Consider the following 14,169-nt stretch of genomic DNA (forward strand, 5'->3'; position numbering starts at 1 on the left):
ATCTGCAGGTTGAACATGGTGAGATTAAAGACTCATAAATTGATAGTGTAGTTTGTTTAGGCGATTTAACAGCTAACTAGCTATTTCACATGCTGATAATGACTTTGGTATTATTGTGTGTAGCTAAGTTTCCTAGCTAGCTAGCCAGCCAGCCCATAGAGAGAGCATTGCACTGTGGGTTTGGTAGTCGACTTGAGCTGCAGCAGATTTCTACTAAGATTTTCACATTGCTACCAACCTTTATATAATGACAAAATGAAACATTTGTTCTCAAAAAATATTGTTCTCACATTATAGGAATTAGTGGTTTTCGGTGAATTCTTCCTTTAAATCAGCAAGGTTATGAGAGACATAACATACATGAAGGGAACATTTTGACATTTGCCGTATGGTTGATGACAAACTCCATTTTGCAAATGTACGGTCCCTTACTAGACGTCCGTGAACGTTTGTAAAATTCGCGGACGGCGGCGGGCCGTGCACGGGGGCCAGATCTTCCGGGAAGTCATCGAACGAAGTCTCTCGGACATTCGGTTTCCGTTTTATAAACTTTTCAAATTTTGGTAGTTTTTCCGCTGTCCCGGTAAATCCCACCAGAGGGCGAATGGAATCATATTGCAAATGTACAAAACATCACCAATTACGACGTGGCCTTTTCTCCTAAATGGAAAAGACTTCGAAGATGAAACTTGGTGAGCATAGGTTTGGCATAATGAGCAGTTGGCCCCGAACAAGATGGCGTCGAAGGTTCAACGCTTTTTGAGTTATGGCCATTTTTCTGGGATTAAAGGTCAAAAACGAAAATAGAGCGCTAATTTGACCGCTTCACGTCAAAGTACATGAACCTACGGTGCCAGGAAAAAAAGAACCAGCCATTTATCTATCGTAATTTAAGAGAAATCGTACAATGTACAATTGTTAATTTAAAAAAAAAAACAATTTTTTTTCCCAAAAAAGTTACAGATCCAGTTGCAGCGTGTTCAGACAAATCTTTTTTAAGTGGGTTTCGGAGCTCTGCGAGATTTCTGGGATTTTCTGAAATAACACACACTTATTCAACCCTCTGTAAATAAGTCAGTTCTTAAGATAAAGACTTAAAACTCAAAATTCTATAAGAGCCTACCCCAAGGAGGATATGTGTTCACTTTCAGCTTCCTGTGTCAACCCGGAAGTGCCTTAAAATGGTGTCATAGTTGCTGTTTTGAAGGGTTAAAAAAGTCAGATCTTTTCAAAACTTCATATGTGTGATTAGGCAACCCTCATGAACTGTAAATCAGTCATTTCTCCCAACAGATGTCAAATAAAAGCTTTCTCACACACGCACGCACGCACACACGCACGCACGCACGCACACACGCACACACACACACACACACACACACACACACACACACACACACACACACACACACACACACACACACACACACACACACAGCAAGGATAAAGTGACAAAGTGCGGTGCTTAAAGACACTCAGAGCCTGCAATGGCATTACCATAATCTCTAGGCTGTGCCGAGTTCAACGAGATGCCCCGCTACACCGTAGCTTGCTCGGTCTGAGCTCAGCCACCATGAAAAAAGTAGGCCCATAATGAAGCCTGGCCCTAAATTGCAGGTGCTTTTGGGTGACAGCGGGAGACCAGTTACGTTTAGAAGCACAATTCGACCTCAGGAACATTCCTGAGGTCCTCCCGATCTGTGCAAGCCTAACCTTGACCATGTGGCATTAACCCTTAACAGTGAAAAGAAGGTGTTTACATCAAACAGTTTTCAATGACTTCTCTCCCCATAGGAATACATTGCCTGCACCCCTAAATTCAACCTGAAGCCTATGTGGGTTATGAATGCCTTATGAAACTGTCTTCGATGAAAATCCATCAAGCCACTATGAGGTCTACCTGTGTTGATTCTAAGCTTCCTGGAGCAACCGGAAGTGATTAAAATCACCCTAAAAGTGTTTTTCCATACCCAACCTGGAGTTTGAGAGAAATAATGCATTCAACCCTGTGTAAATCGGTCAGTTCTTAACGTAAACACTTAAAACTCAGGATTCTGTAAAAGCATACCCCAATGAGGATATGTGTTTACTTTTAGCTTCCTGTGCTAACCGGAAGTGCCTTAAAATGGTGTCAAAGGGGCTGTTTCGAAGGGTTAAAAAAGTCAGATCTTTCCAAAACGTCATATGTGTGGTTAGGCAACCCTCATGAAATGTAAATCAGTCATTCATCCCATCAGATTTCCAACAAAAACTCAAACACACACACAGCAAGGATGGAGTGACACAGTGTGGGGCTTAGAGCCACACAGATCCTGCAATAATTAGCTTTGTTCGAACTATTAAAGAACCGTTAGACCTAGAGCTCTGAAACTTTAGAAACCTGTTCTAGAGCTCAGGTCGATAGTGCACGGTGAGTGCTCAGCTAGGCCTACACACAATGTCAGAACTGGACCCGCAGCTAGATAGTAACTACGTGTTATATGTTTTTATTATGGTTTAAACAGAAGGTGCGGTGAATTTTGGGCCTGCTCTAAAATATGTCATAGTTGGCTTCTAAACGAGTTGGAAAAAGTGGGTGTGGTGTCAGTTTGTATCAGTTTGGTGTCAGAATGATATATAATTGACTGATGGACACTGACTTGCTAGTTGACTTTTGTACATTTACAATATGTTTAAACAGTGAGGTACCATCACAAAAATGACATTCTGAAATCAACGAGCAATGGAGAGGAACCAGAATCACTGCCCGGCCATCCCGAGTTCATTGGGCCAGTCAATTTGGCATTTCTGCAGTTTTTTTGAGCATGTCAAATTCGTGATTGTAAATGCCCATTGAAACATATTGCAAATGCACAGTACATTTCTAATATGATTCAACAGTGAAAAAACATCACCAATTGGACATGATGAAATCAACACAATGAGCGATGGAGAGGAACCACTATCACTGCCCTACCATCCCGAGTTCATCGGGCCAGTCAATTTCACATTCCCGCAGTATTTTTGAGCATGTCAAATTTGTGATGGTAAATGCCCTTTGAAACATATTGCAAATGGATAGCCGTGCACCTGGTGATTGGAATGTGTTAACCAGAAGCACATTTTAAAAATGTTTTTTAATGCCTTTAGGGGGGAGCAAAGGGTCTACGGTTGGGTAGGGAGCACCCCCCCCCCCCCCCCCCGTGCCCCTTATCATTTTGGACGTTTTTCCAAAAATCGTTATTTTCGACTTTTGACTTCCTATGAAATCATATTGCAAATGGACAAAACATATGCCTTATTGACAAGTAAAAAAATATATATATGATAATCAAATATGACAAAAGTATGTTCATACAGTTGTTATACATGTGTAATTGACAAAAAAACTGAAAGAATTTCGAAAAACGGTCCAGAAAGCACTTTTTTAAGGGGGTGATAAGTTTTAGATTTTTTTTCTCACCTTTTAGACTTTTGACTTCCTATGAAATCATATTGCAAATGGACAAAACATATGCCTTATGGACAACTAACAAATAAATAAAAATTATAATAATACAATTTGACAAAAATATGTTCATACAGTTCTTATACATGTGTAATTGACAAAAAAAATTGAAAAACGGTCCTTAAAGCACTTTTTTAAGGGGGTGATAAGTTTTTGAACAAATGTTCAAATTTTCAACATTTTACTCTTGGGTCTTGACTTGTGTTACCTTTGCAATATGAAAATTTACAGTGGAGCGCACTCGCCATCTATTGGATTTTTGCTGTGTTACACTTGGCATTTGCAATCAGTTTTGAATGAAACGACGTCCAATTGAGTGGTATTGTACATCGTGTATATGTTTCGTACGGTGCCAATAACATCCCATTCATTTTTGTCCATTTCAGGGGCGTGTTCCCCTACTACTGTAAATGCTGTAGCTACCTCCTAAGTAGTTGTCATGCCATACAGTGGGAACAGGCTAAAGTACAGTACAGTAAAATAAATGTGTTGTTCTCCGACTGAGATATAGTTCAGTCGTGGCCAAAAGTTTTTGAGAATGACACAAATATAAATTTTCACAAAGTCTGCTGCCTCAGTTTGTATGATGGCAATTTGCGTTTACTCCAGAATGTTATGAAGAGTGATCAGATGAATTGCAATTAATTGAAAAGTCCCTCTTTGCCATGCAAATGAACTAAATTCCCCCAAAATATTTCCACTGCATTTCAGCCCTGCCACAAAAGGACCAGCTGACATCATGTCAGTGATTCTCTCGTTAACACAAGTGTGTAGGAGGGTGGTGCTTGGAATCATTGTTCTTCCTCTGTCAATCATGGTTAACTGCAAGGAAACACGTGCTGTCCTCATTGCTTTGAACAAAAAGTGCTTCACAGGCAAGGATAAGATTTCACCTAAATCAACCATTTATCGGATCATCAAGAACTTCAAGGAGAGCAGTTCAATTGTTGTGAAGAAGGCTTCAGGGCGCCCAAGAAAGTCCAGCAAGCGCCAGGACCGTCCCCTAAAGTTGATTCAGCTGCGGGATTGGGGCACCACCAGCTTGTTCAGGAATGGCAGCAGGCAGGTGTGAGTACATCTGCACGCACAGTGAGGCGAAGACTTTTGAAGGATGGCCTGGTGTCAAGAAGGGCAGCAAAGAAGCCACTCTCTCCAGGAAAAACATCAGGGACAGACTGATATTCTGCACAAGGTACAGGGTTTGGACTGCTGGGGACTAGGGTAAAGTCATTTTCTCTGATGAATCCCCTTTCCGATTGTTTGGGGCATCCGGAAAAAGCTTGCCCGGAGAAGACAAGGTGAGCAATACCATCAGTCCTGTGTCATGCCAAAAGTAAAGCCTCCTGAGACCATTCATGTGTGGGGTTGCTTCTCAGCCAAGGGAGTGGGCTCACTCACAATTTTGCCTACGAACACAGCCATGAATAAAGAATGGTACCAACACATCCAGGAACAGTTTGGTGACAAATAATGCCTTTTCCAGCATGATGGAACACCTTGCCATACGGCTCGGGGAACAAAACATTGATATTTTGGGTCCATGACCAGGAAACTCCCCAGACCTTAAAGAAAAATCTCAGTTAATGATGAATGGATACAATTTGGAAGGATTTTCCAGAGTCATACCTCAGTAGGGTAGAGTGTCAGGTGGCACAACCATTGGTGCCATGAGGTCAACGTGTGAAGGAGGGAGCAAGCCAGAGAGCTGTCTAGGAAGCAGTCCAGGCCCATGGCTTGGAGGCTTTGAGTTGGTCCCATCATTGTAATGTATTGTAGGGTATTTGCTGCCCCATAGACCTGCTGGTAGTGGGAAAGCTGTTAGCAGGAGACCACCAGGGACATCTATGATCGGCTGACACAGTCTTGGTTAACCTGTCTAGGATCAGCGTGGCGCTAGCGGCACACCCCCCCCCCCCACTGAAAAACCAGTGCCGCGAAATTCAAAAAAAATATTTTTTTAAAATATTTAACTTTCACACATTAAAGTCCAATACAGCTAATGAAAGACACAGATCTTGTGAATCCAGTCAACATTTCCGATTTTTAAAATGTTTTACAGGGAAGACACAATATGTAAAGATGTACATCTATTACCTAAAAACACATTAGCATAATCCACCATCTTTTATTTGTCCACCAACACCAGTAGCCATCACCAATTCGGCTAAACTAAGATATTTATAGCCCCTAACCAACAAAAAAACTCATTAGATGACAGTCTGATAACATATTTATGGTATGGGATAGGTTTTGTTAGAAAAAAGTGCATATTTCAGGTAGATGGCATAGGTTACAATTGCACCCACCGTCACAAATGGAATAGAAAAACTACTTAGAGCAACGTGTTTACCTACTTACTAATCATCAAACATTTCGTAAAAATACACAGCATACACGAATCGAAAGACACAGATCCTGTGAATACAGACAATATTTCAGATTTTCTAAGTGTCTTACAGCGAAAACACAATAAATCGTTATATTAGCTTAGCACATAGCAATTAGCAGCCCAGCATTGATTCTAGCCAAAGTGAGCGATAAAAGTCAACATCGCCAAAAGATATTAATTTTTTCACTAACCTTCTCAGAATTCTTCCGATGACACTCCTGTAACATCACATTACAACATGCATATACAGTTTGATCGAAAATGTTTATATTTAGCCACCAAAATCATGGTTAGACAATGTGAAATGTAGACAAGCTGGTAAAGAAAAAGTCCTTGCGCCACTTAGACAGTGATCTACTCTTATACATAAATACTCATAAACGTGACTAAAAAATATAGGGTGGACAGGGATTGATAGACAATTTAATTCTTAATACAATTGCGTTATTACATTTTTTTATTTATCCTTACTTTTCAATACAGTTTGCGCCAAGCGAAGCTACGTCAAAAAACATGGCGTCCTAAGCCACTAAAATGTTTCGACAGAAACACGATTTATCATAATAAAAATGTACTACCTTGAGCTGTTCTTCCATCAGTATCTTGAGCAAAGGATCCTTTCTTGGGAGGAATCGTCTTTTGGTGGAAAGCTGTCCTCTTGCCATGTGAAAATGCCAACTGCGTTCGGGATGAACTGAAAGCGTGCCCACCTATTCACAGCGTTAAAGAAATAAATGTCCCAAAATCGCACTAAACGGATATAAATTGCTATAAAACGCTTTAAATTAACTACCTTATGATGTTTTTAACTCCTATAACGAGTGAAAAGATGACCGGAGAAATATAACAGGCTAAACTAACGCTTGGAACAGGAGAGGGTCGGTGTCCTCCACGCGCGTTACGCAGCAAGAAAAGACTTGCTAGCTACAGGGTTTTTTCATTTGTAGTGCCTGTGAACGCGCAATCGACCCCATTGGAATCGTCATCACGTAAAGGCATCCAGGGGAAGACGTAAGAAGTGTCCGTATAGTCATAGCAATGACAGTGCCCTTTTAACTGACTTCAGAAGAGTGGCCAACATTTCTCAAATCTGACTCCATGTCAGGGAAATTGCTGTAGAATGGGCTCTGTTCCACTTAGAGACAAAATTTCAACTCCTATAGAAACTATAGACTGTTTTCTATCCAATAATAATAATAATATGCATATTGTACGATCAAGGATTTTGTGGGAAGCCGTTTCAAAAATTAGCCAAATTAGCATAAATAGTCTAAACAGCGCCCCCATCCCCAACAGGTTACCACATGAATTCTAAAGCAATATTCACCTGCTTTCATAGAGTAAGGATTCACTCCTTTGGGGCCAGTGTTCCCCTGATATCCATATGTCCCCATCGGTGGAGGTGGTGGTACACACTTGTTCTGTAAAACACATCAACACATTTTCCAAATTGTTAGTAATATTATCACAGTTGAAATGCAATGGTTGTTCACTGTTTTTAATTTCATTGAATTTAAGTGTGTACCTCAGCCTTGGGCTCAGTTTTGTTAACCCATCTGTGCAGAGTTGGATCCCAGACAATCTGAGGAAGAAGATGTTAGCAATGTGAAGCAAGCCACAATAAAAAAAATTATCCACTCAATTGTCTCTACATAGAATATAGTGTTAAGAACCAGTTCCTTACAGATCTGTCTTTGTCCTCAGGTAGATGAACCTCCTTCTTATTAAATCTTCCCCTCCCAAAAACCCAGCTGAGCCAGCCTCCACTGTTATTGTGAACAGCAGGGGTCTCGGGCTCAGCCACCGGCCGGCTGCCAGTCTGGCACTGAGAAGTGGCCTCGGAGTGTTCCGGCTTGGTGATGGACATCATAGCAGGATGCTCAACATATCTAAGTCGGACATCTGTAATAAGTGGGAGAAGTCAGGCCACTCTGCTCATGTCACCATACAGAACAATTACTAGCTGACAGGTAGAAATGTCTGGCTCTGATACTCTGTTACAACCCAATCTTAACCTACACGCAGTCACAGGGATTACAGGGAGGTTACTCCAGGATTCTGCGATCGCATTGTTTTGGTTGCAAAATCAACAATTCCCTGCATATTATGCGAGGGCTTACAAATTTGACCAATCGCCAAACTATTTCTGCATAAAATAGTCACATCATCACAATATTATCGCATAGAACTGACCCATTACCACAGTACAAAAAGAGGGCTCGCAATTTCAACCAATCACCGCACATTTATTGCATAATATGGTTCAATCAAGCCACACATCAACACAGTTTTTTCCCTTGTCAGCGCATTTTTGCAACTAATTGAACAAAACAATTGCATATTGCTATGCAAAATGTCATAATTTTGCAGCAAAATATTTATCTGCAAATATCAAAAGAATCCATGCGAAATCCTGGAGAGATTCACTGGAGTATGAAAATGTATACACTCACTACTTTAAGTCGCACTGGATAAGAGCGTCTGCTAAATGACTAAAATGTCAAAGTAAAATGGAGCTAAACCTGTTTTATGTAGAAAATGCACAAATTATTACAGATATACACTCACATGAGCCATACATTTAACCTATCACAACTTATTATCAAGCTATCACAATGGTAATTTCTTTACTAATTAGGTAAGTTTAAGTGACCTCTTCTCTTGGAATAGAAATCCACAGGTGGAGTACACGCTGCACCATCCCATTTCCACAGTGGTGCCACCATGGGGATGATGGGAGGTGGTTGTGGATGATTGTGTCCATTCTTCACAGGGACACTGGTTGTGAGGAAGATCTCCTCCCTCTCTGCAGGGACACTAGCCTTTGGGACGATCCACTCCCTGTGCGCAGGGACGCTGGCCTTCTGGAGGATCAACTCCCTCTGTGCAGGGATGAGGCCTGATGCTCGGAGGATCTCCTCCCTCTGCGCAGTGATGCTAGCTGCTGAGAGAATCCCCTCCCTCTGTACAGGGACACTGGCTGTTTGGAGGATCCTCTCCCTCTGTACAGGGATGAGGCCTGATGCTCGGAGGATCTCCTCCCTCTGCACAGTGATGCTAGCTGCTGAGAGAATCCCCTCCCTCTGTACAGGGACACTGGCTGTTTGGAGGATCCTCTCCCTCTGTGCAGGGATGAGGCCTGATGCTCGGAGGATCTCCTCCCTCTGCACAGTGATGCTAGCTGCTGGGAGAACCCCCTCCCTCTGTGCAGGTACACTGGCTGTTTGGAAGATCCCCTCCATCTCAGCAGAGACACTTGCCTTTGGGACAATCCCCTGTCTGTGCGCAGGGACGCTGGCCATTGGGACGATTCCCTTCCTCTGCGCAGTGACACTGGCCATCAGGAGGATCAACTCCTTTTGTGCAAGGATGAGGCCTGATGCTCTGAGGATCTTCTTCTTCTGCGCAGTGATAGAAGATGCTGGAAGAATCCCTTCCCTCTGTGACGGGATGAGGCCTGATGCTCGGAACATCTCCTCCCTCTGAGCAATGATGCTAGGTGCTGAGAGAACCCCCTCCCTCTGTGTCGGGATGAGGCCTGATGCTCGGAGGATCTCCTCCCTCTGTGCAGTGATGCTAGCTGCTGAGAGAATCCCCTCCCTCTGTACAGGGACACTGGCTGTTTGGAGGATACCCTCCGTCTGTGCAGGGACACTGGCTGTTTGGAGGATACCCTCCCTCTGTGCAGGGACACTGGCTGTTTGGATGATCCCCTCCCTCTGTACAGGGACACTGGCTGTTTGGAGGATACCCTCCGTCTGTACAGGGACACTGGCTGTTTGGAGGATCCCCTCCCTCTGTGCAGGGACACTGGCTGTTTGGAGGATCCCCTCCCTCTGTGCAGGGACACTGGCTGTTTGGAGGATCCCCTCCGTCTGTACAGGGACACTGGCTGTTTGGAGGATAACCTCCCTCTGTGACGGGTTGAGGCCTGATGCTCGGGGGATCTCCTCCCTCTGCACAGCAACTTCGGCTGCTGTGATGATCTGCAGGTATAATATAGAGAATATAGTCATTCCCTAAAAAATCAACCACTTGGAATCTATAACATCATTGACACATACACTGAGTGTATTAAACATTAAGAACACCTTCGCTTTCCGTGACATAGACTAATCAGGTGAAAGCTATAATCCCTTATTGATGTTCATTGTTAAATCTTCTTCTCAGTGTAGATGAAGGGGACGAGGCAGGTTAAAGATTGATTTTTAGACAATTGAGACATGGATTGTGTATGTGTGTCATTCAGAGGGTGAATGGGCAAGACCAAAGATTTAAGTCCCTTTGAACAGAGTATGGTAGTAGGTGCCAGGCGCACCGGTTTGTCTCAAGAACTGCCATGCTGTTGGGTTTTTCCCGCTCAACAGTTTTCCCTGAGTATCAACAATGGTCCACCACCAAGGGGGAGGGCAACTCAATAGGAAGGTGTTCTTAATGTTTTGTTCACTCAGTGTAGATCAATCCCTAGCATATACTTTCATTTGTATGTGTACGATACTGTAAATACACAAATTATATTAATGTTATCTACAATATATTATAATACTGTAAGCCTCCCCGCTGCAGGGGCATTTCCTCCAACAATTTTGAGCTGATTTTCTTCACTTTAGCAATATTTTGTATCTTTGTTAATTTTCACATTTATTGTGTTTGGAATGGCACTGTTACTACAGGAGATGATGCTATCATAAAGTATTTGATGTAAGTATGTAGGATAATTACCCATAATGCTCACTGACTGGACATTCAAAATTACCATGGCAATTATTGACGCATTAACATGCAATCGGAAACTTGGAAGCTCAGAGTTAAAATGAATGTAAGTTATCAGTGTAAAGCTTCCTACTGGTTGATTCTGATACTTCACAAGTGGGAAACTTGAAATCATCACTCCATAACGAGTTAGCGAGTCAGAAATGTCAGAATTTCCTAGTTCCGACTTGAAGGGCCTTCTATAATGTAGGGCCGGTCAGTAACCAAATAATTTTACTGTGTCCAATCGCACACAGACTTTTATGGTCACACAAGTTGCCACCGGTGGATTCAAAATGAGTAGCCTAACAATTATTTACATGGCCCCATGTACATTTGAAACCAAATGATTTTTCTGTGAGAAATCAATAATAGTTGCACACATAGGGTAACAGTGAGCAATTGACAGTGAGCAATGAGCAAGATAAGCATAGACGGGAAGTTGACAATAGCTTATTATTAGTGTAAATAAATTGTATTTCTATGGTTGCAGTCCTCAAAGATTGAATTGATTGAATTAATCAGATCCAATGATTTACTGCCCGTAGGGTGGGGTACCGCTAGTCATCATTATTATAATCACCATCTCAATCATTATCACCATACCATCATAGACTTATTCTTCTGTATCTGAGACTCATCTGACACTACCTTAGACATGGCAGTCTGCAACTCAATACACTGCCCCTGCATGGTGTTCAGCGTCCCCTGCATGTGGTTAATCGAATGCTTAACATCGTTCAGCAGGATTTGAATCTCAAGCCTGCAAGAAATCAGGTGGTTCAACATACTGAGATGACGAGAGGCTTCAGACCATGCCCATTGGACCATCTTTAGAATTCTTTCTCACTTAACACCAATCTTATTAGGAATGTAACTTTGTGCAGAAGATGTTACTATAGTGTTATTTAGAAGAAGAAAAGTGTACTTTGTCAGGTGCCAAAAGGATGACGGGATGTCTCCCTGCTCCAGTGAGCTCTGCTGGCAGGTCTTGCTCACTGTTGGAGGAACGGGAGCCAAATTAGAGGAAACATATCTATGGTTGTTCAGCAATGAAACATTCATGGCATAATGGGGATTGTCCTTCCCTGTGAAAAGAATAACAGCTGGGGTTTACTTTCTCACTTTTAGATAATGTAATACAATCTTTAAACCCATCAGAAGTGTAGTGCTTACCTCCATTAAAATATTGGTCCATGTTATTTATGGCTGCATTGTCCCAATGTTGACCACTAGTTCCATCTTGTGATGAGAGGGTCTTGATGAAACGATCAAGTCAACATTTTGTTAGACATTTCAGAGATAGCATTAACAATTGTACATGAGACAGTGCTTCCAGATATTGAGGTATCTTCCTTCTGAGATATGTAAAAAAAAAAAAAAATGGTGTGTGTACTCACATGAAAGGTATCCATGATTCTAGATTAAGCCAATCATGTACGTGATTACCATCCTATGGGTCAGCAATGGAATGATTGTTACACAGCTTTCAGGCAACTTTATGTCTTGGGCCTGGATGAATCATTGAAATGCAAGTAATGTTGTGAATTTGTGATTCATAATTGCCATTATAATTTTGAATATTCCATCAAAGTTATTTGTTTTGACAGTCAAAACAACTCAATTTTACGATTAATCACTTGAATTGAGTAACTTGAGTTGACGGAAGTAGCAACTATATATTCTGACCTAAACACTGACTTGTGCATTGCCTAATGCATAATCTATGTATGTTATTGGCTATTGGACTGCTCAGTCAAAACAACAAACTTTTACGATGAATCACTTGACTGGAGTAACTTAAATTCGGAACTAAAACATTAAAAGTAGGCTATAGCTTGACGCATATCCTTACCTTGAACAAGCGTATCCAAAAGGCCTATCCAGTTGTGCGTGAAGATACCTTTAGGTAGATAAAAGCACGGTACGGGTTGAGACACGCTCGGTATTGTGAATCTGTAACACTGCTATAAAAGCACGTTTTCATTTATAATTTACACTGTAGAATGACCTGCAAGCCAATCAGAATCGAGTTTTAAACAATACCGTGGGTTTCATGGAACGTCACAAACATATTAGGCCATTTGCGTCACAGATTAGTCACTGAACATGGGTTTAATAGCTATATTGGCTATATGTACAGTATATGCACATCGTATTGAATTGAGATTACATTTACTGCACCACTGTAATTATGTAGCCTAATCCTATGAGGATCATATGTAAAATGTCAGAATCATGGCACATGAAAACATAATTAAATTGACTGCAGATTATAAAATTCACTGTGACACAATATCAATGTAATTCCAATTAAATTACGTTGAACCAACGTGGAATAAACATTGAATTGATGTATGTACCCAGTGGGAAGTGATCAATTCGAAATGATTGAATACATACAGTACTACAAAGAAAGATATACAAAAATTGCTTCGAAAAGATCGAAAAACTCTAATTTCCCTGGGCCAACCAAACGTAAAATGTATGTACGGATTACTGTACATCGTTTTGGATGAAAGCGTCTGCTTTCAAATCTCTGACTCACACATATGTACAATCTCGCAATGTTTATTTCTGACACTTTCACGTTTGCGGGATTTTGTGAAGTAATTGATGAGCAGGAGAGCTCCATGAAATCAGTGATATGGTAAAGATTGCGACATGAGAGGGAGTAACATTTCTAGCTGAGGAACAATTTTGGGGTTTTCTCACAAAGTTTATAGTTTTAGACTGCAGTTGCAATTTGTTTTTTACACAAAAAATGATATCTAACCATACAATGAATACTTTTGTAATTAATCAAACCTTTGACATATATTTTTGACTATTTCCAACGAACAAGCTAGCTATCGAAAAGTGTCAGCGTGTGTAGTTAAATTAGCCTGCTAACGTCTCCATAGCTAGTAGCATGTAATCAGGACATGACCAAACTGTTGCTGAGATAATAGATGTTGAAATTTCCAAGGAGAAAAGAGGCATTGTTGAAACTCACTCATATGCTTGAAGTGTAAAAAAGGGGGGTGAATGCGATTCATAACCGAATACCCCAACCAAGGAGCAGCTTCCATTTGACAAAGAAGCTCTGAATCGTCTGTGGCCGATAACTGAGAGAGCAAGGAAGCAAGGGAAAAGGGGATACTTTGCGGGAGCTAAGGCTTTTGTTAATGGAAGGGAAATTCGCGCTGACGCCTAGTTTGTTGACTGCTGGACTTGTCAAGTGAGTTGTGCAGGACTGAGTTTTATTTGCTAATTTGATAAAACTAGATATTTATTGAGGAAAGAGCATTGTTTGTGTGAGCCAAACTTTTTTTATATATATATATTTTATGGCAGGGAAATTCGCACTGACACTTAATGTTAGCTTAATGGCTATTCGTTTTTACCAATCTATAGTACAATGTTATTTGGAATTGTATAAATATATATAATTTAGATCAACCACTTACGTGGTGCAAAGGTATGTTTTTATTTGCAACTAGTAAGACCTTTTCTTTTTATGAGAACCCGATTCATGTGAACGTATACAAGTTTAATATTC

At 41.2% G+C, this 14,169-nt stretch overlaps 1 protein-coding gene across 1 annotated transcript; it reads right to left on the bottom strand.

Annotated features, from left to right (window-relative positions):
- Positions 1–640: 640 nt before the first annotated feature.
- On the bottom strand, positions 641–13,742 carry LOC129825618 (uncharacterized). Its single transcript, XM_055885828.1, has 11 exons — positions 13,624–13,742; positions 12,484–12,531; positions 12,029–12,081; positions 11,805–11,886; positions 11,557–11,626; positions 11,280–11,391; positions 8,530–9,862; positions 7,561–7,778; positions 7,402–7,458; positions 7,204–7,297; positions 641–660 (listed from the first exon to the last, which is right to left on the bottom strand). The coding sequence occupies exons 3-11, from the start codon at positions 12,041–12,043 to the stop codon at positions 641–643; spliced, it is 2,001 nt and encodes a 666-aa protein (XP_055741803.1). The 5' UTR covers positions 12,044–12,081; positions 12,484–12,531; positions 13,624–13,742.
- Positions 13,743–14,169: the final 427 nt, after the last annotated feature.

This window comes from Salvelinus fontinalis, chromosome 27 (assembly GCF_029448725.1).
Source record: "Salvelinus fontinalis isolate EN_2023a chromosome 27, ASM2944872v1, whole genome shotgun sequence".
Lineage (NCBI taxonomy): Eukaryota > Metazoa > Chordata > Actinopteri > Salmoniformes > Salmonidae > Salvelinus > Salvelinus fontinalis.